General features: G+C 44.4%; 2 protein-coding genes across 3 annotated transcripts in view; both read left to right on the top strand.

Annotated features, from left to right (window-relative positions):
* Positions 1-17499, top strand: part of igf2r (insulin like growth factor 2 receptor) — a 38157-nt gene extending 20658 nt beyond the window's left edge. Inside the window, exons 30-48 of one of the 2 annotated variants that reach the window (XM_021600432.3) lie at positions 4-134; positions 319-515; positions 602-728; positions 934-1065; positions 1372-1634; positions 2285-2500; positions 2645-2794; positions 2988-3146; positions 3275-3476; positions 3718-3870; positions 3979-4213; positions 4349-4485; positions 4813-4930; positions 5388-5534; positions 8517-8701; positions 8951-9137; positions 9373-9516; positions 9649-9718; positions 13889-17499. In XM_021600432.3, coding sequence (XP_021456107.3) covers positions 4-134; positions 319-515; positions 602-728; positions 934-1065; positions 1372-1634; positions 2285-2500; positions 2645-2794; positions 2988-3146; positions 3275-3476; positions 3718-3870; positions 3979-4213; positions 4349-4485; positions 4813-4930; positions 5388-5534; positions 8517-8701; positions 8951-9137; positions 9373-9516; positions 9649-9718; positions 13889-14323 — 3388 coding nt within the window. In that variant the 3' untranslated portion in view covers positions 14324-17499. Of the gene's footprint in view, positions 1-3; positions 135-318; positions 516-601; positions 729-933; positions 1066-1371; positions 1635-2284; positions 2501-2644; positions 2795-2987; positions 3147-3274; positions 3477-3717; positions 3871-3978; positions 4214-4348; positions 4486-4812; positions 4931-5387; positions 5535-8516; positions 8702-8950; positions 9138-9372; positions 9517-9648; positions 9719-13445 lie in introns of both variants that reach the window. The other variant, XM_090232772.1, reaches the window with a different exon arrangement.
* Positions 17500-17517: 18 nt separating this feature from the next.
* On the top strand, positions 17518-23845 carry slc22a2 (solute carrier family 22 member 2). Its single transcript, XM_021600433.3, has 11 exons — positions 17518-18499; positions 18611-18714; positions 18925-19079; positions 19294-19462; positions 19566-19680; positions 19826-19926; positions 20060-20274; positions 20370-20478; positions 20709-20821; positions 21045-21144; positions 21295-23845. Exons 1-11 carry the CDS (start codon positions 18077-18079, stop codon positions 21395-21397), a joined length of 1707 nt encoding a protein of 568 aa, XP_021456108.2. The 5' UTR covers positions 17518-18076; the 3' UTR covers positions 21398-23845.
* The last annotated feature ends 8 nt before the right edge of the window (positions 23846-23853 follow it).

Genomic DNA, 23853 nt, shown 5'->3' with positions numbered 1-23853 from the left:
CAGAGATTCTAATGGGAACTCGTACGACCTCTCCTCTCTGGCACTGGACTCCAGAAACTGGGTGGTGGAGCCCAGCACTGGGAAGCAGGAGCGCTACTACATCAACGTCTGCAAGTCTCTGGTGCAACAGGGGGGTAAGTGCCTATCCTCAACACCAGCATCCGTTATATGAAGGACATTGGTGGTTCCTGTGTAGTTTTAATTTCCCCATTTGTGTGAACAAACATCAACCTTCTCGTAAAGTCTTCAGTTTGAATGTGGTGCAATTATGCTCGCCTTCTGAACCACGGGATACATATTTATTTCCTCGTGTTGTAGGCTCCTGGAAGTGTCCGTCCAACGCAGCGTCCTGTCTGAAGAGCGGGGAACACTATGTGAGTCTGGGAGAGGCCGAGTCGGCGCCACAGTGGGACCAGAACATCCTGGTACTCAAGTACACCAACGGAGAGATGTGTCCCGGTGGACAGAGGAATAAGAGTACCATTGTACGCTTCAAATGTGACCGGGACAAAGTGGTAAGGGATCATAGACATCACACACACACACACACACGTAACACAGGCTGAGTAGACTGAACATGTTTCTCCCGTCCCTGCCCCAGGACTCGAGGCCTACACTGATAACGGCCATAGAGGAGTGTGTCTACACCTTTGTGTGGTTCACTGCAGCCGCCTGCCCCCTCAACAGCACCCAGCACGGAGACTGCAGAGTCACCAATCCAGTCACCGGTTAGTCACACTGCCTGTACTAGGCCATGTTACCATTCTGAAAAGGTATTTGCATTAAGTATGATTAACATGGGGAAATACCAGCCTTCTCGTAGGATCTCAGTGCAGTCAGGCAGGCCACTGCAAAGAGTTAGTGAGCAACTTCTCCATGTGCTATTGTTTTGTTTTGACACCTGTCTGTACTGTGCTACCCTCCTGACCCCAGGCCACCTCTTTGACCTGAACGGACTAAGCCAGGAGGGAGGCTACACTGTGTACGACAACCTGGACCATTGGAAGATGTTCCGGCTCAACGTGTGTGGGGAAATAGCCAACGCAGGCTGTGGACCAGACACCGGTACAACAATGTTATATCTCACAGGCTCTGGTTTGGCTGGGAAATCTCTGCCCCTTACTGGTAAAATCCTGATTCCCACAGCAATCATTTAACAGTCGTGCCAATGTCAGCTGGCCAGCAATGATGAGGTCACTGAGCCATGGACCAGACACGGGTCCCAAGACAGCTGTTTAAAGATTAAACCCACTTTTCAAGAAGATGGTGGTTCATGCAGCTGGGTTATGTAATGGGCTTTGGCTCTGCATAAAATGTAGTCCCTATTGTCTTGAAATGTATCAACGAATGGTTGTTTTGATGTGTTTGCAGGTGTGTGTATCAAGGAGACCAAGAGTGCTCTGAGTGGTGGGCGGGCCAGCAGGGAGCTGTCATACCTGGACCAGGTGGTGGAGCTAACCTATGAGGGCGGGGCTGTGTGTGCCGCCAACCCCGCCCTCACACACAAGAGCATCATCAGCTTTGTGTGCAAGGCCCACGGTGAGGCCAGCACTGGGCCGGTACTGGTGGACTCGGACAAGAACACGTGCACACACTTCTTCTCCTGGCACACGCCCTTGGTGTGTGAACACCAGGTAATGACCGGTGGCGCTTCCCAATTCCAAAACAACCCGTAGCCTCCTACCCCTTAAACTTAGTAGATCTGAAAGAATTGGATAGATGTAGCCATTATGGCAATTTGCCTTTTGATACGCTAGCTGGAATTTCTTCAACCGTGCTTACCAGTCATGCCATACAGATCAGGCAACCAGTGAGTCCTTGATGTAGAGTCATTTCAAACAAGTCAGTGTGCTGCTTGATAAAGTAGCAGTGTGGTAGACATCAGATAGAGGCCCCATCTACTGTAACTGATCACTGAGGCTCACTGTCTGTGTTGACTAACTAAACTAAGTAGTTCATGTGCTATTTACGTAAATGACTCTACTGTTAGTTACCACTATGAGGTGGAAGAGAAAAGGCTATGTGAATACATCATGTTTAGTCTGCTGAATGGTAGACCATTAGAGATTACTTGTATGTTGAGTTTAACCTGACATATAGAGGTGTACAAATCTTAACAGCTGTCAATTTTGCATTAGAATTGGTTTACTGTGATAGGTGTATTATATCTGTACATTTTTGTAATAGCGACTTTAATATTTAAACATCAACTTTGCTGCCTGAGGTATGCCTTTTGTCCTTGCTAGCCCCCTCCTCTGTCTCACAATCGTGATGTGTTCCGTAGGTCAAGTGTTCAGTCCTGAACGGCTCTACCCTAATCGACCTGACCCCTCTGATCCACGTGACGGGCTACTACAAAGCCACCAACGAGGACCTGGTGGACAAGGGCCAGTCCCCTGACTTCTACATCAACATCTGCCAGCCCCTAAACCCCATCCCTGGGGTCACCTGTCCCCCAGGGGCCGCTGTCTGCATGGACCCCTATCAAGGGCCCCCCATAGTGAGTCGACAAACACAGAAACATGCGCGCACACACACACACACACAGCAGAAATTAACACTCATCAATAGTATTCCGTCTGTGTTTACAAACCAACATGTTCAATTATATATTTCCCTGTGTCTCTCTCTCTCTTGCTAACAGGACATTGGTCGAATCACTTCCGGTCCGGAGTTCAACAGCGTGACCAATGAGGTGTCAATCACCTTCAACAGCACCACCGCCTGCCCCTCAGACCCCACCCAGAACTACACCTCCACCATCATGTTCACCTGCCAGAGGGGCCTGGAGCTGGTCAGTACCCCATCAGTGGCACAGATGACGTGTCTGTATATTAGAGACCTCTCATTGTCTTGTTTTCTCTCTTGTGTTGAAATAGTTTTCCTCTAAAATTAGGTTTGGCGTCTTGGAAAGCTTGTGCATGTTTAGTCTTTGTGGTATTAAAGCCACTCTCCTGTCCTGTCCCCCCCCCCCCCCCACCCCCCAGGGCTCACCCCAGATGATCAGGAAGCACAAGTGTATGTATGTGTTTGAGTGGGCCACTCCCGTGGTCTGTTCTGACGCCACGCAGACCAAAGGCTGCACCCTGACAGACTCACAGCTGCAGTTCACCTTTGACCTCTCACCCCTCTCTGGGGAGATTCAGGTGCGTAGAACTTTTTATATATGCGACCTCTTACCCTCAACATATCTACATGTTCTGTTCTACTTAGCTATACGTGGAAAGTATTACTTTTTCATGATGCCTTTTCATCCATTGTCTTTCTCCTCCAGGTGCCTGTCGGCTCAGAGACCTATAAGATCAATGTGTGTGGGGAGGTGGCAGACCCCCGCTGTAAGAACAGTGCAGTGTGTGTGCAGTCGCCGGGCGGATCAGCGTTCTCCTACGGCATCAGCCAGGCCATGACTATGGACTACAAACACGAGGAGCAGGCTGTCATCATGCAGTACGGAGGAGGAGACGTCTGCCCTCCAGGTTAGACAGGCTATCCTCAGTACCACACCCTGGTGTCTATGGGCAAGTCAAATGACAACCTTCATGCCATATATATTGCACAATGTTTGACCAGTGTCCAGTGTAGCAGTGGTTTATAGGGAATAGGGTGTCACATAAGAGTGCAGCCTGTAATGTTTTGATGTTTATCAGCCTGTTGTTGTGCTGTATCTCATAGGGAAGCTCGTTTGGGCCTTATATGGTTTCCATTTCTCCATTTCAGTGACTGAGAATGAGGAGGTTTGCGTTTTTCCCTTCAACTTCCTGAAGAAGTCGTATACGGTGTGTACAACCGAGGGCAGGATGGACGGGAGACTATGGTGTGCCACCACCAGTGACTTTGACAAGGACAAGAAATGGGGATTCTGCGTTCACGGTAATGACTGTTGAAATGTGTGTAAAAAAAGAAACTATTTTGAGTGTGTGTCTCCTAGGGGCTCTGGGCGTAGCTGTGCTCAACTCTACTGTGTGTGTCGTGTCTCAGTGACAGGGAAGAGGCAGTCGTCCATCCTGTTCACCTGTGACCAGTCAGCCGGCCATGGCACCCCACAGCTGCTGAGTGAGACTGGGGGCTGCGCTGTCACCTTCCAGTGGAAAACCATGGCTGTGTGCCCACCGAAGAAGATGGAGTGTAAGCTGGTGAACCAGCACCAGACCTTCAACCTGCGCACCCTCTCCTCTCTCACCGAGCCGTGGAAGTTCAGCCACAACAAAGCAGCGTATGTTTAGCTTTTCCCTACTGCTTCTCTTTCTCTCTCCTCCTCTCCCTTTATTCCTCTCCCTCTGTACCACTTGACGAGGATTGAAAATGCACAGTAGTGGTTAGGCGCTAGAAAACATTTTGCTATCTCCAGGTATTACATCAACCTGTGCCAGGGAATCCATGGGGGCCTGCCAGACTGCCCCGAGGGCGCCACGGTGTGCCGGAAGACCAGCGATGGGAAGACCCAGACCCTGGGCCTCGTCTACACCCAGAAGATGGCAGTCTCTGGTGGGTTTTACAGACTTACTTACTGACACTTACTTCAAGATGTCATGTTTGTGTAATGAACTGAAACGTCTTACGTTCTTCTTAGGTTTGTGTGTTTTGCTAGGAACCCAGTAATATCAGTCCTGATACTTATCCCCTTTAAGGAACCCAGTAATATCAGTCCTGATACTTATCCCCTTTAAGGAACCCAGTAATATTAGTCCTGGTAGATTTATCCCCTTTAAGGAACCCAGTAATATTAGTCCTGGTAGACTTATCCCCTTTAAGGAACCCAGTAATATCAGTCCTGGTAGACTTATCCCCTTTAACCAACCCTCCTTTTCCCAGATAAGAAGATCCTAGTGAGCTACGCTATGGGAGACACTGTGTGTGGGAACGGCCTCCAGGCCAAGACAGTGGTCCAGCTGACATGTGGTCCTAATATAGGCCAGCCCAAGCTTCTGAGGTGAGTGAGCTGTGAGTAGCTAGCATGGGAGAGCTTCCTCTTCTGTAATCTCTTTGTGACTTATATAACCAACTTTTATTGTTGTTGGCTATTCAGCACAAACAGATCTGGGACCAGGTTACCTCTCCTACAGAGGAAAGCCAACTGGCCTCGAGCCAGCAAAATGATGTAGCCATGTGGGCAAAATAAACCTGTATCCAACTGAATAACAATAGGAAAAGTTACTGAATGTTCAAGTTGAAAATTGACCACTTAAAGGTCATATTTAATTATCTAGTTAAACTTTTCCATCTCTCATGGTTTCATTTGTCACTCTTTGAAGGATGTTTGTTAACTCTCACTGTACCACACACATACTGTACACACACACACACACACACACACACACACACACACACACACACACACACACACACACACACACACACACTCTGTGTCTCTGTCTCTTTGTGCCTAGCGTGGATGATGCCTCGTGTGAATTCGTGCTGGGCTGGGAGACGCGTGCAGCATGCGCTGTTCAACAACATGAGGTGGTGATGGTCAATGGAACCATCAAAGTCCCCGATACAGGGGCCAACTTCAGCCTGGGGGCCCTCTACCACAGGTGAAACCTCTCATCACCAACACAGTTCAATCAACTCACTTTGTCACAACAATCCAGGCCAATTATCACATTCACCCTTCAGATCCACTAATGAGGATATTGACATACAGGAACCATCATTCAGCCAGAATTAAACGATCTTATGTTGAAACCTGTTATGAGTCAAGTTCATGTGCTGGGCCAAAAACCTGTTTTTCTTCAGGTCATTGAGGTTATATATTGCAAAACAAGCTTCTTAGCATCCAATCGGTATCACATAACGACCTCACTTGCTAAATTAATGCAAACTCAAGTCGGGAGTGCCTGTGAATGGATTCACATCAGGATTTCCTGAACCCAGACAGAGCGAGATCACAGGTCAAAGCCTCTTATATCAGATAGACAGAACTGCATGAACGTCTATCACATGGGTGTCAAACTCTGGCCCGTGGCCCAAATTTGGCCCGCGAGACAATACCAAATTACTACTAGAGCTGGCCCGCCGGTATTATACAGCGCATTCACCACTAATACTACGAATCCCATAATGCTCTGCTGTTTTCGCGCACCAATCAGGACAGGACCCAGAAACGCTCTCTCCTCTGTGACAGTAGTCATAGCAACATAGACGCTACAACTGTCAGCGAGCTAACCCTTCCCAAAAATGGCGAAAAGAAAGGCAGAAAACAGGAGCTTTCTGGACAAGTGGGAGGCAGAATATCTGTTTACATATGTAAAAGACAAACCTGTTTGTCTTGTTTGTGGAGTCAACGTGGCTGTAAGTAAGGAGTACAACATTAGATGACACTATGAAACGAAACACCATGACAAATACAAGGACCTGGACATGACTCAAAGGAGCCAGAAAGTAGAGGAGATGAAAAGAAGTTTGGTTTCACAACAGAATATGTTTAAAAAAGCCACATCACAAAGCGAGGCTGCTGTAAAGGCTAGTTATATAGTGGCAGCAGAGATCGCAAAATCAGCCCGGCCCTTTAATGAGGGAGAGTTCATGAAAAAGTGCATGATGAAGGTTTGTGACCTCGTATGCCCAGAGAAAAAACAAGCATTTTCAAACGTGAGCCTGAGCAGGAACACAGTAGCTGATCGCACATGTGATCTTGCCACCAATCTGTATGACCAGCTGATGGAAAAGGGAAAAGATTTTGTTGCGTTCTCCCTCGCTGTGGATGAGAGCTGCGACGCATCTGATACTGCTCAGCTGTCAGTCTTCATCCGTGGAGTGGACTCAAATCTGTGTGTTACGGAGGAGCTATTAGGATTCAAATCAATGCATGGCACAACCACAGGAAAGGAAATCTTTGAGGAGGTTTCCAAATGTGTAACTGAAATAAAGCTGCCGTGGGATAAACTCGTTGGATTAACGACAGATGGTGCGCCAGCGATGTGCGGTAAAAAGAGTGGACTGGTGGGTATGGTTCGGGAGAAGATGCGGGAAGAGAACTGTGCAGGTGAGCTAACTGTTTACCACTGCATCATACATCAGGAAGCACTGTGTGCCAAAGCCCTAAAGATGGAACATGTTATGACCACAGTAACACAGGTACTTTATAAGAGCCAAAGGTCTAAATCACCGCCAGTTTAAATCTTTTCTGGAAGAGTGTGGTTCGGAATACGCAGACGTGCCGTATCACACAGAGGTGAGATGGCTAAGCAGAGGAAAAGTACTGAACAGATGTTTCGAGCTGCGTGAAGAAATATGTCAATTCCTGGAAACCAAAGGGAAGGATACAGCAGAGCTCCGGGAGCAAACGTTCCTGTGTGAGCTGGCCTTTCTCTGTGACATCTCGAGCCATCTTGATGCGCTGAACCTGCAGCTTCAGGGGCGGGGGCGCATCATCACAGACATGTACGCTGCAGTGAGGGCCTTCAAAACTAAACTGTGCCTGTGGGAGAATCAGATGCTGCAAGGAAACCCTTGCCATTGGATTGCCCTGCCAATCCATAAAAGCGCAGATCTCTACCGCCGTGTTCCCATGTTTGCTGAAAAACTCAGTGTTCTCACCGCTGAGTTTAGCCGGCGATTTGCTGACTTCGATGCCCAGAAATGCAAGTTTGAACTGCTTAGTAATCCCTTCGCAGTTGATGTGGAAAATGCACCAACCAACATCCAAATGGAGCTGATTGAACTCCAGTGCAACGACACGCTGAAGTCAAAGTATGATGCTGTGGGCGCCGCACAGTTTCCACGGTTCATCCCTGACACAATGCCTCAGCTCCGCACCCAAGCTGCTCAGATGCTCTCCATGTTCGGCAGCACTTATCTATGCGAGCAACTTTTCTCATCGATGAAGATGACCAAAACAACTCACAGGAGACGTCTGACTGATGAACATCTTCGCTCGATACTAAGGATTTCTTCAGCTTAGAGCTTGAGCCCAGACATTGATGAACTAGCATCCAAGAAGAGATGCCAGGTATCTGGCTTGGGCACATCAGATTAGACCAGTGTGCAATAATTAACGTTTTCTTTATGCACTTTTTCTTGCTACACGGCATGGGCTTGAATGGTTGATTGATTTATTATCATTTTATTTGTAAAATTATTAGCCAGTGGAAAAAGTTTATTTTGGTATTTAAATCAGAAGGCTGCAAATAGAAAAGAGGCATACAATTTTTATTCACATTTTATTTATTTAATAAATGAATGCCATTGATGTGTTTTTTCATTTGAAATTTGATTTTGCATGTCTCCACTATTAAATTATATATTGTATGGTAATAAGCGATGCTTGTTCCATATTCAATGTTAAAGCAAAACTTGTTTGGGTCCATATTAAAAGGTTAATTTGTTCAATGTTGGCCCGTGACTTTGTTCAGGTTTTACATTTTGGCCCACTGGGTATTTGAGTTTGACACCCCTGGTCTATCACAACAACAGTGGGAACAGAAAACATTTATCAATGTACTAGAGGAAAGATGAAATAAGCCTTTTATAAACGTACTCAGACCAGGTTTTTTGTCCCCCTGTCCACTCTGTAGGCTCTACCAGGCCTCTGGGGACATCCGCGCCAACGGGGACAAGTACATCTATGATATCCAGCTGTCAGGCATCACCAACAGCTCCTCCTCCAAGTGTCTGGGGGCCAACATTTGCCAGGTGAAGATCAATGGAGACCACAGGAGGAAGATCGGCTTCTCCAGCAAGGCCAAGTACTACATCAAAGGTAAAATACATACGTGCCAGACACAGGTTTACTCCAAAGTGGTCTGGGCTTTTGGGTAATACAGTGTGATTTGGTTTGGGGAATAGTTTTGATTGTCCTCAGTGTCTCACCTTGCGTTTTATTAAAGATTAAACGGATTTCAACATCACTCACAAGATACAGTACTTGGCAATCAAGTAATGCAACAAGCGCACTCCATTAAGCTGCTTGTGATTGACAGATGGACTCTCTCTCTCTCTCTCTACTCAGATGGTAACCTGGACGTGCTGGTCCCATCTGAGTCTGTGTGTGGGCGGGACAAGTCCACGATGGTGTCGTCGGCCATCTTGTTCCACTGTAACCCCTCAGCAGGAGAGGGCATCCCAGAGTTCCTGTTGGAGACGGATGGATGCCAGTACCTCTTTACCTGGCACACCGCCACTGTTTGTGGTCTAGTGTGAGTCGACAACTCTTTACACACGGACATCAGGGTAGTGTTCAGTTGTCTCGATACAGGGGAAAGGGCTTTGAAACAGAGGAAGTACTACCTAAAGTTGTCCTATAAAAATGCTACGATTTTCGTCTTACACTTTAAAGCTCTTTCTTCCATTCATTGAATTGGACTTTGAATTTGAATGAATGATGCTGTATAAAGTAAAGAGGTGTGACATTTTTTCTGGTGTGCCATACAGAACCTCCATGTCCAAGAAGACTACTGACGATGGAGGGCAGGACAGTACAGGCTTGTCTGGAAGGAGACGGGCAGTCCTGAGCATGCTATTGGTTGTGGTGGCCATCTGTCTGCTGGTTCTGCTTCTGCACAAACGAGAGCGGAGGTAAGAGATACCTACCATTCTTTTCCTCCCCGCAGCTTTGTACTGTCATTACAAAATCTATATGTTTGAAAACAAAATATAGAAAAAGCTCCTCTATAATCTTTTCCTAAATCTCAAATGTTCTGTTTCCAGGGAGCTGGTGATGCAGAAAATCACTGGATGTTGTAGGAGAGGAAATCCTGTCTTTTATAAATACTCAAAGGTATGCATGCTAATAAATACTATAGTACACCAATCAAATCAACATAGCTATGTACTTCCATAGATGTCAAATCCTGATGTATGGCCTATGGGAGCTACACTAGGGTGTCGGGGGGGGGGAGTTGTTTTACGACCTGCTGCACTAGAAGCTAGCATGAGCCACTTTATCCTATTGTTCTCAGGCGTGAGCTGCACTTTGAAATCTTGAAAATGGAACCGAAGCATAAGTTAGAGCAGTACGAGTCTCTTGATAAGCCGGCGCATGCTCTGCAAACGTTACACATCCGGTGTAGCTCCTACGTTAAATCACAGTATGCTATAGTTTCTCAGCCATTGATTCTATGTCAATGTACAGTCGTGGCCAAAGGTTTTGAGAATGACACACATATTAATTTCCACGAAGTTTGCTGCTTCAGTGTCTTTAGATATTTTTTGTCAGATGTTACTATGGAGAAAAAAACTGACGTATAATTACAAGCATTTCATACGTGTCAAATGCTTTTATTGACAATTACATGAAGTTGATGCAAAGAGTCAATATTTTCAGTGTTGACCCTTCTTTTTAAAGACCTCTGCAATCCGCCCTGGCATTCTGTCAATTAACTTATGGGCCACATCCTGACTGATGGCAGCCCATTCTTGCATAATCAATGCTTGGAGTTTGTCAGAATTTGTGAGGTTTTGTTTGTCCACACACCTCTTGAGGATTGACCAACAGTTCTCAATGGGATTAAGGTCTGGGGAGTTTCCTGGCCATAGACCCAAAATATCAATGTTTTGTTCCCCGAGCCACTTAGTTATCACTTCTGCTTAATGGCGAGGTGCTCCATCATGATGGAAAGGGCATTGTTCGTCACCAAACTGTTCCTGGATGGTTGGAAGTTGCTCTCGGAGGATGTGTTGGTACCATTCTTTATTCATGGCTGTGTTCTTAGCCAAAATTGTGAGTGAGCACACTCCCTTGGCTGAGAAGCAACCCCACACATGAATGGTCTCAGGATGCTTTACTGTTGGCATGACATAGGACTGATGGTAGCGCTCACCTTGTCTTCTCCGGACAAGCTTGTTTCCGGATGCCCCAAACAATCGGAAAGGGGATTCATCTGAGAAAATGACTTTACCCCAGTCCTCAGCAGGCCAATCCCTGTACCTTTTGCAGAATATCAGTCATTCCCTGATGTTTTTCCTGGAGAGAACTGGCTTCTTTGCTGCCCTTCTGGACACCAGGCCATCCTCCAAAAGTCTTTGCCTCACTGTGCAGCCTGCCTGCTGTCATTCCTGAGCAAGCTCTGTACTGGTGGTGACCCGATCCCGCAGCTGAATCAACTTTAGGAGACGGTCCTGGTGCTTGCTGGACATTCTTAGGAGCCCTGAAGCCGCCTTCACAACATTTGAACCACTCTCCTTGAAGTTCTTGATAATCTGATCAAATCAAATTTATTTATATAGCCCTTCTTACATCAGCTGATATCTCAGTGCTGTACAGAAACCCAGCCTAAAACCCCAAACAGCAAGCAATGTAGGTGTAGAAGCACGGTGCCTAGTAAAAACTCCCTAGAAAGGTCAAAACACAGCCTGGTTCCTCTCTAGGTTTCTTCCTATGGGGGGTGGCCAGTCCTCTTCTGGCTGTGCTGGGTGGAGATTATAACAGAACATGGCCAAGATGTTCAAATGTTCATAAATGACCAGCATGGTCAAATAATAATAATCACAGTAGTTGTCGAGGGTGCAACAGGTCAACACCTCAGGAGTAAATGTCAGAAGGCTTTTCATACCCGATCATTGAGAGTATCTCAACCGCTCCTGCTGTTTCTAGAGAGTTGAAAACAGCAGGTCTGGGACAGGTAGCACGTCCGGTGAACAGGGTTCCATAGCCGCAGGCAGAACAGTTGAAACTGCAGCAGCAGCACGGCCAGGTGGACTGGGGACAGCAAGGAGTCATCATGCCAGGTAGTCCTGGGGCATGGTCCTAGGGCTCAGGTCCTCCGAGAGAGAAAGAGAGAATTAGAGAGAGCATACTTAAATTCACACAGGACACCGGATAAGACTGGAGAAATACTCCAGATATAACAAACTGACCCTAGCCCCCCGACACAAACTACTGCAGCACCACTGAGACAGGAGGGGTCAGGAGACACTGTGGCCCCATCCGATGATACCCCCGGACAGGGCCAAACAGGAAGGATATAACCCCACCCACTTTGCCAAAGCACAGCCCCCACACCACTAGAGGGATATCTTCAACCACCAACTTACCATCCTGAGACAAGGCTGAGTATAGCTCACAAAGATCTCTGCCATGGCACAACCCAAGGGGGGGGCGCCAAACCAGACAGGAAGACCACATCAGTGACTCAACCCCCTCAAGTGACGCACCCCTCCTAGAGACGGCATGGAAGAGCACCAGTAAGCCAGTGACTCAGCCCCTGTAATAGGGTTAGAGGCAGAGAATCCCAGTGGAGCGAGGGGAACCGGCCAGGCAGAGACAGCAAGGGCGGTTCGTTGCTGCAGTTTCAGTTCACCTTCACACTCCTGGGCCAGACTACACTCAATCATAGGACCTACTGAAGAGATGAGTCTTCAGTAAAGACTTAAAGGTTGAGATGGGTAGGCAGACCATTCCATAACAATGGAGCTCTATAGGAGAAAGCCCTGCCTCCAGCTGTTTGCTTAGAAATTCTAGGGACAATAGGAGGCCTGCGTCTTGTGAATGTAGCGTACGTGTAGGTATGTACGGCAGGACCAAATCGGAAAGATGGGTAGGAACAAGCCCATGTAATGCTTTGTAGGTTAGTAGTACAACCTTGAAATCAGCCCTTGCCTTAACAGGAAGCCAGTGTAGGGAGGCTAGCATTGGAGTAATATGATTTTTAAAAATGGTTCTAGTCAGGATTCTAGCAGCCGTATTTAGCACTATTTAAGTTTATTTAGTGTTTTATCCGGGTAGCCGGATAACCTAGAAGTGACAAAAGAATGGATTCATTTTTCTGCATCATTTTTGGACAGAAACGTTCTTATTTTTGCAATGTTACGTAGATGGAAAAAAGCTGTCCTTGAAACAGTCTTGATATGTTCGTCAAAGAGAGATCAGGGTCCAGAGTAACGCCGAGGTCCTTCACCGTTTCATTAGAGACGACTGTACAACCATCAAGATTAATTGTCAGATTCAACAGAAGATCTCTTTGTTTCTTGGGACCTAGAACAAGCATCTCTGTTTTGTCCGAGTTTAAAAGTAGAACATTTACAGCCATCCACTTCCTTACGTCTGAAACACAGGCTTCCAGCGAGGGCAATTTTGGGGCTTCACCATGTTTCATCGAAATGTACTCCTGTGTGTCATCCGCATAGCAGTGAAAGTTAACATTATATTTTTGAATGACATCCCCAAGAGGTAAAATGTGTGTATATATAGTGAAAACAATAGTGGTCCTAAAACGGAACCTTGAGGAACACTGAAATGTACAGTTGATTTGTCAGAGAACAAACCATCCACAGAGACAAACTGATATCTTTCCGACAGATAAGATCTAAACCAGGCCAGAACTTGTCCGTGTAGACCAATTTGGGTTTCCAATCTCTCCAAAATAATGTGGTGATTGATGGTATCAAAAGCAGCACTAAGGTCTCGATAAATAGTTGATTTAGGTGCAATCTTACTGGCAGCAATATCTTTGCCTGTGAAGCCCTTTTTGTGCAAAGCAATGATGACGGCACGTGTTTCCTTGCAGGTAACCATGGCTGTCAGAGGAAGAACAATGATTCCAAGCACCACCCTCCTTTTGAAGCTTCCAGTCTGTTATTCGAACTCAATCAGCATGAGAGAGTGATCTCCAGCCTTGTCCTTGTCAACACTCACACCTGTGTTAACAAGAGAATCACTGACATGATGTCAGCTGGTCCTTTTTGTGGCAGGGCTGAAATGCAGTGGAAATTTATTTTTGGGATTCAGTTCATTTGCATGGCAAAGAGGGACTTTGCAATTATTTGCAGTTCATCTGATCACTCTTCATAACATTCTGGAGTATATGCAAATTGCCATCATACAAACTGAGTCAGCAGACTTGGTGAAAATGAATATTTGTGTCATTCTCAAAACTTTTGGCCACGACTGTTGGTGTGGTGAGTTCCCAGTGCTAAATCTCACCCCTGTCTGTCTTGTCTGTCCCTGCAGGTGAACATGGATGATGAGGGAGGGGAGGATGAGATGGAGTGGCTAATGGAGGAGATTGAGGCCCCAGCCATGTCCTCCCGCCTGGGGAAGGAGCACCAGGAAAACGGCCACATAACCACCAAGCCCGTCAATGCCGACGCCCTACGCTCCTTTTCCCTGGAAGAGCAGGAGGACAGCGAGGAGGAGGTCTTGTCCGTCCCCGGGGTTTGCGTCCTCGGTGGCCGGACCACCCTGCGGCCCTCAGGATCCAGGACCCGCTCCTCGGGGCCCCTCCGCAGTGCCCTTTTGGAGGAGGAGATTGACGAGGACCTGGTGGGGCTCCTGGGGGACGGGGACAGGAGGGGTAGGGCCAAGCCTTGCCGTAACAACAGACCCACCCAGAGGAAACAACAAAACCCCCAGTATGACAGCGATGAGGACCTGCTGACAGTGTGAGGGACTCTCCATCCTCCCCCTGTCCACCTAAACTATTATCTCTCTCCTCTTCTCTCCTCTCTCTTTGAATGTCTCTACACAACGATGACAACGCAAGAAAGCAGAAACCCTTAGAGGCTTGTTGTTTTTTCTAAAGAAAACAATGCAGAATGTCTGTTGGCTGTTTTACAGTTTTAAAGAGCAGATATGTTTTTGTCCCCTCTTCAAAAGAAAGTTGATTCCTTCCTGATGACAAATGGTGTTTTCATCAAATAATTGTATTTGGACTATTTGATTTAGTTGATGTACATAGGTAATGTTATAAAGTGCCTTCAGAAAGTATTCATGCCCCTTGACTTATTCCACATTTTGTTGTTACAGCCTCAATTCAAAATGGATTATAAATACACAATAATGATCAAGTGAAAACATGTTTTTAGAAATTTTAGCACATTTTTGGAAAATGAAATACATACTGTAATTGGACAGGGAAATGTGCGATAGAGTTTTATTGGACAAGTTTAAAAAGATTGACGTTTCGGACTTCAATGGCCTTCTTCAGAAGAATCACAAAGGGAATGTAATATGGAAAATGAAAACTTATTGACTCAAAACATTTCCGCTTGTTATGTTTAATTAATCGTAAACATTTCTAAAAACATAATTCCACTGACATAATTGTGTATTGTATGTAGGCCAGTGACACAAAGTCTCAATTTAATCAATTTAAAATTCAGGCTGTAACACAACAGAATGTGGAAGAAGTCAAGGGTTATGAATACCTTCTGAAGACACTGTGCATATATGGATTTAAAATTTGTCACTTGCATTTTCCAGAGAATCACTTATTCACATTTTAAATTAATTTTGTGGACTGATTTTCATGTTGAATCTCTATACTGCTAACCTTGCAAGGTTTGGGCATGAAAAAACTCTTAAGTTATTGGGGGAAAAAAGGGACTGGAAACTGTGGTGCTCATTTCATGAATCATAGAAATGGTTAATAGGATTGTTAGGTTGTATTATTCAGAGATCCTCAAATCATTATGGGGTTTTGTAATTGCGCACCAAATATGCATCACAGGCACAGCTAGTTGCTGTATCTGTTAAGTGCTAAACATTAACTCTGCTTCTAGAGCAGGGCTATTCAACTCTTACCCTATGAAGTTCAGAGCCTGGGTTTTCTCTTCTACCCACCTGGTCTAAATTAGTCCCTGATTTAGAGGGGAACAATGAAAGAATTCAGTGGATCTAGCTTCAAGGTCCAGAGATGAGTTTGAGGGTTCTAGATGTTGCCTTGTCAAAGTCATGACCTAAGTTTATTTGAAAAGGGAAGTTTTCTGTCAAGCTACAACTCCCCTTTTTGTCAAACTGCATGTGCTATACCTCATACATGGAAGTAAGGAAAGCTGTAGTGCCATGATGAAATGTATTTGTGAGCTTGAGATCCCCTTTCAGTCTTGCTCAGCAGTATCGATCCCATGCAGTCTCTACTGCAGGGGTGTCAAACTCATTCCATGGAAGGCATCGTGTCTGGGTTTTTCCTTTCAATAAAGACCTAGACAACCAGGCGAGGGGAGTTCTTTACTAATTAGTGACCTTAATTATCAAGTACAAGGGAGACAGCGAAAGTCCGTAGGCACCCGGCCCTCCATGGAATGGGGTTACAGCAGCAATCGCAGTGTGAGTATTTTTCTTGGAAAGCACAGTGAGTTATGAAGTATTGGGACACATTTTTGTTGTTGTTTTAGCTAAGTACTCCAGCACGTTTAGAAGTTACCGCACTTTTTTGTACATAGTCCCCCCATTTTAGGGGACCAAAAATATTGTGACATATTCACTTGTGTGTATTAAAGTATTCAAAAGTTGAGTGTTTAGTCCCATATTCCTAGCACACGATGGCTCTACAAACTTGTTGGATGCGTTTGCGGTTTGTTTTGGTTGTGTTTCAGATTATTTTTTGCCCAATAGAAATGAATGGTAATAATGTATTTTGGAGTCACTTTTATTGTAAGTAAGAATAGAATATGTTTCTCAACACTTCTACATTTAATGTGGATACTACCATGATTATTGAGAGTATTGACGGGATCGTGAATAAAGACAAATTACACCCCCCAAAAAAATGCTAACCTTCCCTGTTATTGTAATGGTGAGAGGTTAGCATGTCTTGGGGGTATGGTATTTGGGAAAATACACTCAAATTAAAGCTGACAGTCTGCACTTTAACCTCATAGTCATTGTATAATTTCAAATTCAAAGTTTACAGAGACAAAACAACGAAGTGTAACACTGTCCCAATACTTTTGGAGCTCACTGTATGGATTATTTGAAATTAATTTAGTATTTGTCAGTTGGCATATATATATACACACACACACACACACACACACCAGTACACAAACCACATGTACACAGGCAGTCACTAATTCTACTCTCATGTATCTTTAGTTGGGACAATGTCTCATAAATGTCATTGGTACAGAACAGTAATGAGAAAATGCTTTTGAAGTGGAACTCACCTCACTAACAAGTCTGACTATATGATTCTTTGACAAAGTTCTCTCTCTTAGACTGGACTTCAAGTCAGACTTCAAGATGGAGAGTTTATTTGTAATGCCAGTGTTTTATCACTAGTGTTGAAGCCAATATTCACACCGTAGCAAGCGGCCGGCCACATAGCGACCTTATCCAAAAAATGATGGGTCACCTTTCAGGGTATTAAGGTTTGTACACATTATTAATAGGAGAAAAGTTTTGCCGAGGTGGTCCTCCCCGCAGCAGAAGAAAAAGCTTTCCATGTTTTTTTTAAATCACATTTTGTATTTATTTTCATGTTTCCACACCTCCAAGATCATGAATTGAATTTGTGACATAACTGCACAAGGGTACTTTGATATGGGGAAAGAGCACTTACCTTCTCTGGAGCGATAGAAAGTCATCCTGTGTGGTAATGATGCAACGAGTAATGCTTGTTGCATCATGTCTAGCTCTGCTGTAAGCACCAAAGCACGTCTGCTTGATTCATTTATTTGGGTACGAAACATGGGGAAGGGGCTCCTTGAGCTCCATTCTGATGAGGTGATTTTGTTCTTGTATGTTATGTTCTCAAATGTGTTTTACTGCATTTTTCTGTTTTTCATATTTCAAATGTAAAAAAAAATATTGCATTATTTTAATAAATAAAGAGATCAGCTGTCTGACAGTTTAAAGAGTAACATAATTTATCACTTCCAGGATTGTGGAGATTTTTTGAAGGTCAACCGTTCGACCTCAACACATGATGCATGTATTAAACAGAACATCAGAAGTCTCTGTACTGTACACCAGTACTGTTTGTTTCTAAGTCACTACACGTTTCCCTATTGTAATAAATCACTGAGGCCTCACATGGCAAACTTGAGCTGGGCCTACATTGCTGTAAGACCAATCATTATTTTGACCCTGTTGTTTCTAAAACTCCCCAAGACCAGGTAATCAAGCAAGTAAACAAAGAGAAGTATAAAAACTAATGGATATCCTTTGTGGTTTGTGATGGACCATCAGTGAATATGTAATTGGATTGGAAACTTTACCAAAAACCAATAGCTAATCATTCTAAAATGATGTTCAAAGTTCCCCATGTCTGCAGCCTGCTCTAGTGAATATGTCAAAATGCGTTGTAGGTCGAAGGTCAACTTCTCTGTTGGACCCTTGATGTCTTCACACGGTTAAAAACCCTGCACAGGTCCCTCTGCAGTCACAAATGTCTTTGAGACCGAAATAACTGCTACCATGTACTCATACACTTTTGATGACATCCTAGAGGAGGCGGGCAAGTTCGGCCGATCGCAGAAGCGTATCTTTGCCCTGCTATGCATGGTCTCCATGCCATGGGCCGGTGTCTACGTAGGTATTGTATTCCAAGGGTTCACCCCAGAGCACTGGTGCAGAGACTCAGGGGTGAGTCAGATCCGGAAGAGCTGTGGCTGGAACCTGATGGACACTAGAAAGATCACGGTCCCGGTGGTCAACACCTCAGGAGTGTTGGTCCACAGCCAGTGTGAGCAGTATGAACTGGACTGGAATGCTACGGGTCTGACATGTGACAACCCAGAGTCTGACCTCACTGACGCCCTTCGCAGCAAAGCTCCCATGACCTCCTGCAAGGAAGGATGGGAGTATGACTACAAGGGGAGACAGTCCTTTGTGACAGAGGTGAGAACTCCATGAAATATTCCTGAAAATGTTCCAAGACATTTAATTTAAATTGGATGTCAGAACAAAGAACAGATTAAGATGGCAGTACAAGTTATTTGTTCATTTCAGTTTGACCTGGTGTGTGCTGATGCCTGGGTGGTGGACATGTACCAGGCTACACTCAACGTGGGCTTCTTCGTAGGGAGCATAGCCATTGGATACCTAGCTGACAGGTAAGGAAGTCTATGTGGATGGTCAGACAGAAGATCCCACCAGTGCAGATGTCTTACTGACTTTTAGAAGGACTTAAAAACAGCAAAGTGAAGGGAAATGGACTTGCTAAAAGAGTGAACCCTGAATCAAAGAAGTAAACTTCTGAAATGCTGTATGTGCAGAGATGGAAATTTACATCCCCGTATTTACCTTCTTCTCTTTCATTTTAGATTTGGCAGAAAGGCGAGCTTCTTGGTGTCCAACCTCTTGAATGGGATTTTTGGAATTCTTGTGGCATGGTCTCCAAATTGGGTATCCATGCTGGTCTTCCGAGCATTATATGGCTTCGGTGTCAAGGGAGGCTGGGTGGCTGGATATGTTCTGAGTAAGACAACATTACTTACTTTAACAATGTCTAAAATTTTAATTTTACATTTCAAGTTGTAGTTTTACATATTGTAGGTGTAATATTTACATTTCAAGTTGTAGTTTTGCTCTTGTGGAGATAATATTTCAGCTTCATGTCAGAAGCTACCTCACTTTCCCTATGTATTCTCGGGGTCCTGTCCTCATGCCCTGCTTCTCTCCCCTCTCCTCAGTCACTGAGCTGGTAGGAGTAGAGTACAGGAGGACTGTGGGAGTCGTCTACCAGATGTTCTTCAGTGTTGGAATTCTCATCCTGCCCCTCATCTCCTACTTCATCACAGACTGGCGCTGGTTGCAGGTGGTCATCACTGCACCTTATATCCTCTTCCTGTCCTACTACTGGTAAGACCTGGAACTGCCTCATACTGTAGATATTCAGGTATATTTAAGTTTATGTTTCATGTCTTCAAGCTTTTTATAATGAGTTTTTTGTTCTGGCTTCCAGGTTTATCCCGGAGTCTCCAAGATGGCTTCTCTCTCAGCACAATGCAAAGAAAGCTGTGGAGATCACTGAGGCAATAGCGAAAGAAAACAAGAAAACCCTCTCCAAGAACATTGAGGTGAGAAATTACGGCTGAAATGAGTAACTGAAATGTAGTTTAAAATGGCTCACATTTGGCCATTGTATCTTACAGATACTCAAAGATGCCATTTCATGGTAAAGTAGGTTGTATTGTAACTTACATAATACTACTGTACTTACAGACGATGAGAGACGACAATGCCGATACCTCAACCGCCTCGTTCATGGACCTAATCAGAACTCCAAAAATGAGAAAACACACCTTCATTCTTAGTTTCAACTGGTAAAATCTATTCGACAAACAGCAAGAACATTACTGGAACTTTAATAGCCTTATTAGTCACAGCTCACAACTATAATATTTCCTTTACAGCCACCGTAGACCCCTCAGTAAATAACTGGTGTCTTTCTTCCAGGTTCACTAGTGCTGTCGTCTACCAGGGTCTTATCATGCGTCTAGGAATCCTGGGAGGAAATGTCTACATTGACTTTCTCATCTCTGGTCTGGTGGAATTCCCTGCTGCCTTCCTCATCCTCTTTACCATCGATCGTATCGGACGGCGTCTTCCCTTTGCCACAGCCAACATTGTAGCTGGAGCAGCCTGCTTCATTACTGCCATGATCCCTGAGAGTGAGTCTACGATAACGTCGATGTCAAATGGCAATGACCTGCCTGGTTTAATTTGTGTTACGCTTTTCTCTCATTGTTCTTTCTCGCACATACAGCCATGTTCTGGTTCAAAACAGCGGTGGCCTGCATAGGCCGGTTGGGCATCACCATGGCTTTTGAGATGGTGGTGTTTGTGAACACTGAATTGTACCCTACGTTTGTCAGGTAAGAGTAACCCGCAGGGCTTTTGAAGGCAGTCAATTCAGGAAGTAAACTGAAGTAACAATTCAAAATTTGAAAAAAAAACGGCTTCCAATGACTTGTCAATGACCTGAGGAATAGAAGCTATTTATTTTTTTCTATTAAAATCCTTCCCTGAATACTGACATTACGCATAACAGAAAGTTTAGTTTAAAGCTGAAATTCCAGACAGCGACAGTTGTTTCTATCCTCAGGAATCTGGGTGTGTCTGTGTGCTCCACTCTGTGTGACATCGGAGGCATCGTGGCCCCGTTCCTTCTCTACAGACTGGCTGCCATCTGGCTGGAGCTGCCACTCATCATCTTTGGTACCTAATTACAATGTTAGAAGATGATTATACACATGCGTCAGTAATATTTTAACACAGCAACGCTGTTGAATCATGTACTGTGCCAGTATCTTAATATCTTGAGCTTGAAACTAATACTTTTGGCTAATGTAGCCTCAAGCACAGCTGTTTAGGGAATGTTTTCTAGATACAAGCAGGCACTCATATGCTGATGGTGATTTCTTTGTGTTGTACAACACAGGGGCCCTTGCGTTTCTGGCTGGAGCTTTGGTCTTGCTGTTGCCTGAGACCAGAGGTGTGCCACTTCCTGACACCATCGATGACATTGAGTTTCCAGAAAAGTGAGATTTCTAACCATCAGTTTCTATTATTTCTACAAGTGACTGTGTTGAAACATCATGCTTTCAAACAGTAAGGTTAATATTTCAATAAAATGTCAGCGGTGAGCAGTCTATTCATTGTGTATGTATGTGTTCCTCTTACCGTCTCAGATGCGAAGAAAAAGCTCTGAGGAGTAAAGAGCTGAGGAGGAAAGAGATGATAATGCTCTTACCCACCGCCACGATGACCAACAAAGAACCCGAGACTGTCTGATTCCTTCCTGGGAACTTCACGTTTTTGTGATGAAAGTATGAGAAAGTAGTGATGAGCAGTATTTTATTATTTTATGTTAAAATGACCTGTTTGTTTCATTTGTTGTCTCTAATACGAATTAAGGATGTCCTTCACCTTTACCATGTCTCCTGGTTTTACTTATCCGTTAGTTACAGTATGATTTTCCTCTCAGATCGTGCGCTTTGTTTTTTTTTATCATGTGTTTAAAGCAATTTGCAGATTTTTTTAATAAATGTTGGTAATATTGTCGTCATATACAGGGCATTCAGAAAGTATTCAGACCCCTTCCCCTTTTCCACATTTTGTTACATTACAGCCTTATTCTAAAATGGATTAAATACACATTTTTCCTTATCAATCTCCACACAATACCCCATGATGCCAAAGCGGAAAAATAACAGAAATACCTTATTTTCATAAGTATTCAGACCCTTTGCTATGAGACTCGAAAGGTGCATCCTGTTTCCATAGATCATCCTTGAGATGATTATACAACTTGATTGGAGTCCACCTGTGGTAAATTCATTTGATTGGACATGATTTGGAAAGGCACACACCTGTCTATCTACATAAGGTCCCTCAGTTGACAGTGCGTGTCAGAGCAAAATCCAAAAGAGCAGCACCCTACCGACAAAAAAAACTCTTAAACGATGCCGAAAGATAATTATTTTCCTGACACTGGTCACAAGATTACTTTGAATGTAGCCAAAGGGAGCGTGATAAGATCCTTGTTTCGGAGTCCCTTTTTGACATGCCGGGAGGTAATTCTGACCTCTCGAAAGAACTGTTAAATTTATCTAAGCGCCAGACGAGAATGCATCTACATATAGTCACTCTTAGTGATTATGTGCGTCAAGGCAATATTCCACGGGGCCTCAGGTGGCAAAAAGAACCATCATTGGGACAGCGCACAGATGATTTCTGTGAGCGCTGGTGTGCCATCCTGAACAAATGCTCTATTGATTTAATGACATTAATTGTTGACCAGTTGAAGAAGGATTTTATTGAAATGGATAACACGATTAAAGACAAACGCACAACTCTACAAATAGCTGTTAATGATGATGGCATATTCAATGAACTGATGAAAACTAACCAAGCGCTCCAGGACAAGTTGTCAACAGAAATAAAGGAACTTAAAAGCAAAAAATTTAACCAAGACAAAAAAGACAAGGCCGAGGATAAAGTCTACTTCTGGAGAAACCCTGACAAGGGAGGTCCTGCTCCCCCTCTCCATGGCAGACGCAGGAGGGGTGCCGCTTACTTCGATCCACCCCAGTCTGATCAACGCTCTACAACCAGCGCCTCATCCGCTTCCAGTTTTTTATTCAACGAGAGACTGGACGGACGGACAGAAGGGCGGAGGTGGCCTCAGGCACGCGCATCGACGAGATGCCGCACCCGAAGGGGTAAGAAGAAACGACTATCAGAGGCAGAGGAGACCGTTCACACGGTCCCAGAACCCACGGGACTGAGTGTCTTTAATTTATCAAGCAAGATATTGAGCCCTGCCCATGTCTCTTTGCTTAATAAAGGGTTATCTTTTGTGCCTACAACCAACCCAGTGCAACGATTTTGATGTTACGGTAGACATGTTTAAATTTAAGGGAATATTTTAGCTCCCCTAATTCTGACACTTCTATTGAACCAGTAGGTTGCTCTCCTGCACATCAAATCAAATCAAATCAAATGTATTTATATAGCCCTTCTACATCAGCTGATATCTCAAAGTGTACAGAAACCCAGCCTAAAACCCCAAACAGCAAGCAAGCTATTTATCCCACTACAGTACAAGGTTAATTGTTTTGCACTGACTCCCTTGCACTGGCTCTATGCACACTCTCACACACTACACTAACACTCTAATACACACACACACACACATGCATATTGATGCTTCACACGCTCACACATGCTACACACACTCACTTTCACACTTCACACTCAGTGCTGCAACTCTGTTTATTATCTGTTAAGGGCATTTTTATCAATAATGACTAATTATGTATACATTTCAATCAGGACTGACTAATCAGAATACTATTATGTTACTGTATATGTACTAATCAGAATACTATTATGTTACTGTATATGTATGAATTTTCTTTCTTAATCCTAGTACTGAATCTATTGTGTGTAAATATGATCAAGAATTAGAACAATGACTGTCTGTTCCTTGGTAGAAATGAATGAACGATATCTTCAGACTGGCTAGAATGCTTATCTACACAAGAAGACCTTGGCTCATAAATTATATTAAATTGTTAGGGAGACGATGTGGGAAGGCTTGAGATACTGCCTTTGTACCAGGGTGGGAGAAGAGACGGGTTGGTACTGGAACTAATGACGTCATTTTCAGTTTATAACCTGTGGTAACCTGTATCGTGTTCAGTACTCTCGTGAATAAACTCTGCTGATTGACTTTAAGACTGGGC

Source organism: Oncorhynchus mykiss, chromosome 4 (genome assembly GCF_057628025.1).
Source record: "Oncorhynchus mykiss isolate SJ-2025 chromosome 4, ASM5762802v1, whole genome shotgun sequence".
Taxonomy (NCBI): Eukaryota; Metazoa; Chordata; class Actinopteri; order Salmoniformes; family Salmonidae; genus Oncorhynchus; species Oncorhynchus mykiss.
This window is presented reverse-complemented; position numbering and strand designations above follow the sequence as displayed.